General features: G+C 46.2%; 2 protein-coding genes across 4 annotated transcripts in view; one reads left to right on the forward strand and one right to left on the reverse strand.

Moving 5' to 3' along the window:
• Positions 1-3,162, reverse strand: part of LOC111951901 (regulator of microtubule dynamics protein 2) — a 94,047-nt gene that overhangs the window by 63,867 nt on the left and 27,018 nt on the right. The gene's annotated exons all lie outside the window — the stretch shown is intronic.
• Positions 1,502-3,162, forward strand: part of ptger1c (prostaglandin E receptor 1c (subtype EP1)) — a 17,915-nt gene continuing 16,254 nt past the window's right edge. Inside the window, exons 1-2 of the mRNA XM_070434808.1 lie at positions 1,502-2,391; positions 2,645-2,841. Of these exons, the coding sequence (XP_070290909.1) occupies positions 1,630-2,391; positions 2,645-2,841 (959 nt within the window). The 5' untranslated portion in view covers positions 1,502-1,629. The remainder of the gene's footprint in view (positions 2,392-2,644; positions 2,842-3,162) is intronic.

The following is a 3,162-nucleotide window of genomic DNA, read 5'->3' on the forward strand; positions in this document are numbered from 1 at the left end:
GAAACTCCCAAAATACAGGTGTGCTAAGCTTTGTAGCGTCATACCCAAGAAGACTTGAGGTGTAATCACTGCCAAAGGTGCTTCAACAAAGTACTGAGTAAAGGGTTTGAATTCTTATGTAAATATGAATTTCAGTTTTTTTATATATAATAAATTAGTAAAAAATTCTAAAAACCTGTCCTTGCTTTGTCATTTTGGGGTAATGTGTGTAGATTGATGAGGGGGGAAAATGTAATCAATTTAGAATAAGGCTGTAACGTAACAAATTGTGGAAAAAGTCAAGGGGTCTGAGTACTTTCCGAAGGCACTGTAAGTGTTTGATATGGTTCCTGAAAGGGCACAGAGGCAAAGAAAAGCGCCAGGCAAGTTCCCATTAGTGTGTCATTACAGACTTTTCAGTGCAATCAGGGTCTGTTCTAATGCAAAGTTAAAATCCTCAAGAGTCCTACACAGACCACCTGTCACTATTATAATCACTCAATGGCCTCCTCAAAGTGAAGCATACAATGCTCATAATCACACAGGTGCACTTGAGATATCTAGGAGTTAGTACTAAGTTGTAGTCATGCAGAAAATGAATTTCCCTTAGAGACATTTCATTTTGACAATTCAACATAATTTATTTTTAACTTGTTCAATGGCCTTATGTAAGTATGACTCTCAGATTCTCAAATTGTCTCTATTAAAGTCACGCCAGTATTCATCCCTGTCCTATTACAACTGATTACACAATCTGGTCTCAGAGCATGTCGAATAATTCTGCACGAAAATCCATGACACTCCATTTAGTATATGTTTAGTTTCGTATGGTATGCATTCATTTTGTTGATGTCCATCACCCATTTCGTATGATATGTTACGAATTACAATTCGTATTATGTCACAAATTTGCAAAAAGGACAATGTTTCAAATGTGCAAAACATACAATATGTTATGAATTTGCTAAAGTATGATATGTTATGAATTATAGCTAGATGGCTAACGTTACGCTAGGTTAGGGGTAGGGTTAAGTTTAGGAGTTAGGTTAAAGGGTTAAGGTTAGGTTAGGGTTAGGGAAGGGTTAGCTAAAGGGGCTATGGTTAGGGGCGTGCTAAGTAGTTGCAAAGTAGCTAAAAAGTAGTAAGTCGTTGAAAAGTTACTAATTAGCTAAAATGCTAAAGTTGTCCGTGATGAGATTCAAACTAGCAACCTTTGGGTTGCTAGACATTTGCGTTATACACGCACCCATCCACCCAACTTAAGTAATCATCTGTCTTATGTACCCATACAAACGTAACGTATGATACAAATTTGTGTGCCCTGGATTTAAATTGTACTATGTTTCGTCTAGTCTATGAGACCAGGCTGGATTACATAGATCTAATACGCAAGTACTGTTTGCTTACAAACGTTTGAACCAGTCTTCAACTTAATATCTCTCATTTCTTTGCAGATGGCATTGAAGCTGAATACTCCTTGCTCCTCTATGACATCATGGCTACAGTCTCTGCCCCCTCCTCTCCCTCTGTCCTCCACCACCTCCTTGATCTCAACTTCTCCTCCTGCCCCTGTCCATCCATCCAGACCCTGAATGCCACCACCCTGCCACCCCCATCAACCCTCCCTCCTTTGGATTGTCCTGTTTCACCATGACCCTGGGTGGCCTCTCCAACCTAAGCGCCCTGGGCATCCTGGCCAAGTCCTATGTACGCTTCAGACATCGGGCCAAAGCTCCGTTCCTGCTGTTAGTGGGGGCTCTACTGCTAACCGACCTGGCTGGTAATTTGATCCCTGGTGCCTTTGCCCTCCATCTGCACCTGGGTMAGAGTCGGAGGCACAGGGTGGCTGCARGAATGCGTGACACCACCGAGCCTRCCGGGATGTTCTGCCAACTGTTCGGTGCCAGCTTGGTGTTCTTCGGCCTGTGTCCTCTATTACTGGGCAGTGCCATGGCCGTGGAGCGTTGTATGGGCATTACCCAGCCCCTTCTCCACTCTGCCCTGATCACGGTRGCCCACATGCGTCTGGCTGTCCTCCTGCTGTCCTCCCTGGCCCTGCTGCTGGCCGGGCTCCCCCTGGTGGACGTGGGTAGTTACACAACCCAATTCCCTGGTACCTGGTGCTTTCTGACAGTCCACGGGCCGCTCTCCACGGCTGACGCCAGCCTGGCCCTCACCTTCTCCGGCCTGGGGCTCACGGCGCTCAGCCTCTCCCTGATTTGTAACACCCTGAGCGGGCTGGCTCTGCTGCAGGYCAGGCTCAGMTCCCAGGGCATSAGGACAAACACTACAGCAGCACCAGGACGATATGSAAGAACCTCCTCCTCTCCCCTACGCTCGCTGGATGTAGAGATGATGGCCCAGTTRACAKTGATCACGATGGTGTCCTGTGTGTGCTGGAGCCCCTTTCTAGTGAGTAGCTAGCGCCTCCACTAACATTTGACCTTGTTTATACTGTAGATGGTTTAACATTGGTAGCTTGCTTATCGTAGACAAGGCTTTTGCTTGTTTAAACACAGACACATAAGTGTTTCTAAAATGAATAGTAGATTACAACATATTCACCTCATGGATTCAGGCCCACCTCATATACAGTATGCCTTTCAGTGACCCACAGTGGCTTTTATGTCCCTAACATAGTGGCTTTTCTGTCCACCATCACCAGATCTCCATCTCTCTGCTGGTGGGTCAGTTCTGTCGCGGCGGGCGAGGCTCCAGCCACACGGTACGTCAGTCAGAGAAGCTGGTTCTGTTGGGCCTCCGCATGGCCACCTGGAACCAGATCCTGGACCCCTGGGTCTACATCCTGCTCAGACGGGCTGTGCTACGCAGGGTCTTCCGTGTCCTCAAACCAGACTCAAGGTCCACCCTGACACAGAGCAGCTCCTGCACTACAGCCTTACGCAAGACAGGGGATCGGACTACACTGACCCATGAATGTGTGTAAAGATATTCCATTTGTGGATACACTCTCTGTGATGAACTGAGTGAAGAGAGAACTAAAAAACACCATGTGAAACAGGTTTGAGATGCTGCACATCGATGAATAGGCCTACAGTACAAGAATGTGGACATATACTCATAGCAGAAGAGCAGTTGAAATCATGGGATAGTAACTCATAAACACATTAGAGATGTTTCACTTAGTTTGGTGACCTGTACACCTGCAAGCTTTTCAGTCGG

The sequence above is a fragment of the Salvelinus sp. IW2-2015 genome, linkage group LG25 (assembly GCF_002910315.2).
Source record: "Salvelinus sp. IW2-2015 linkage group LG25, ASM291031v2, whole genome shotgun sequence".
Taxonomy (NCBI): Eukaryota; Metazoa; Chordata; class Actinopteri; order Salmoniformes; family Salmonidae; genus Salvelinus; species Salvelinus sp. IW2-2015.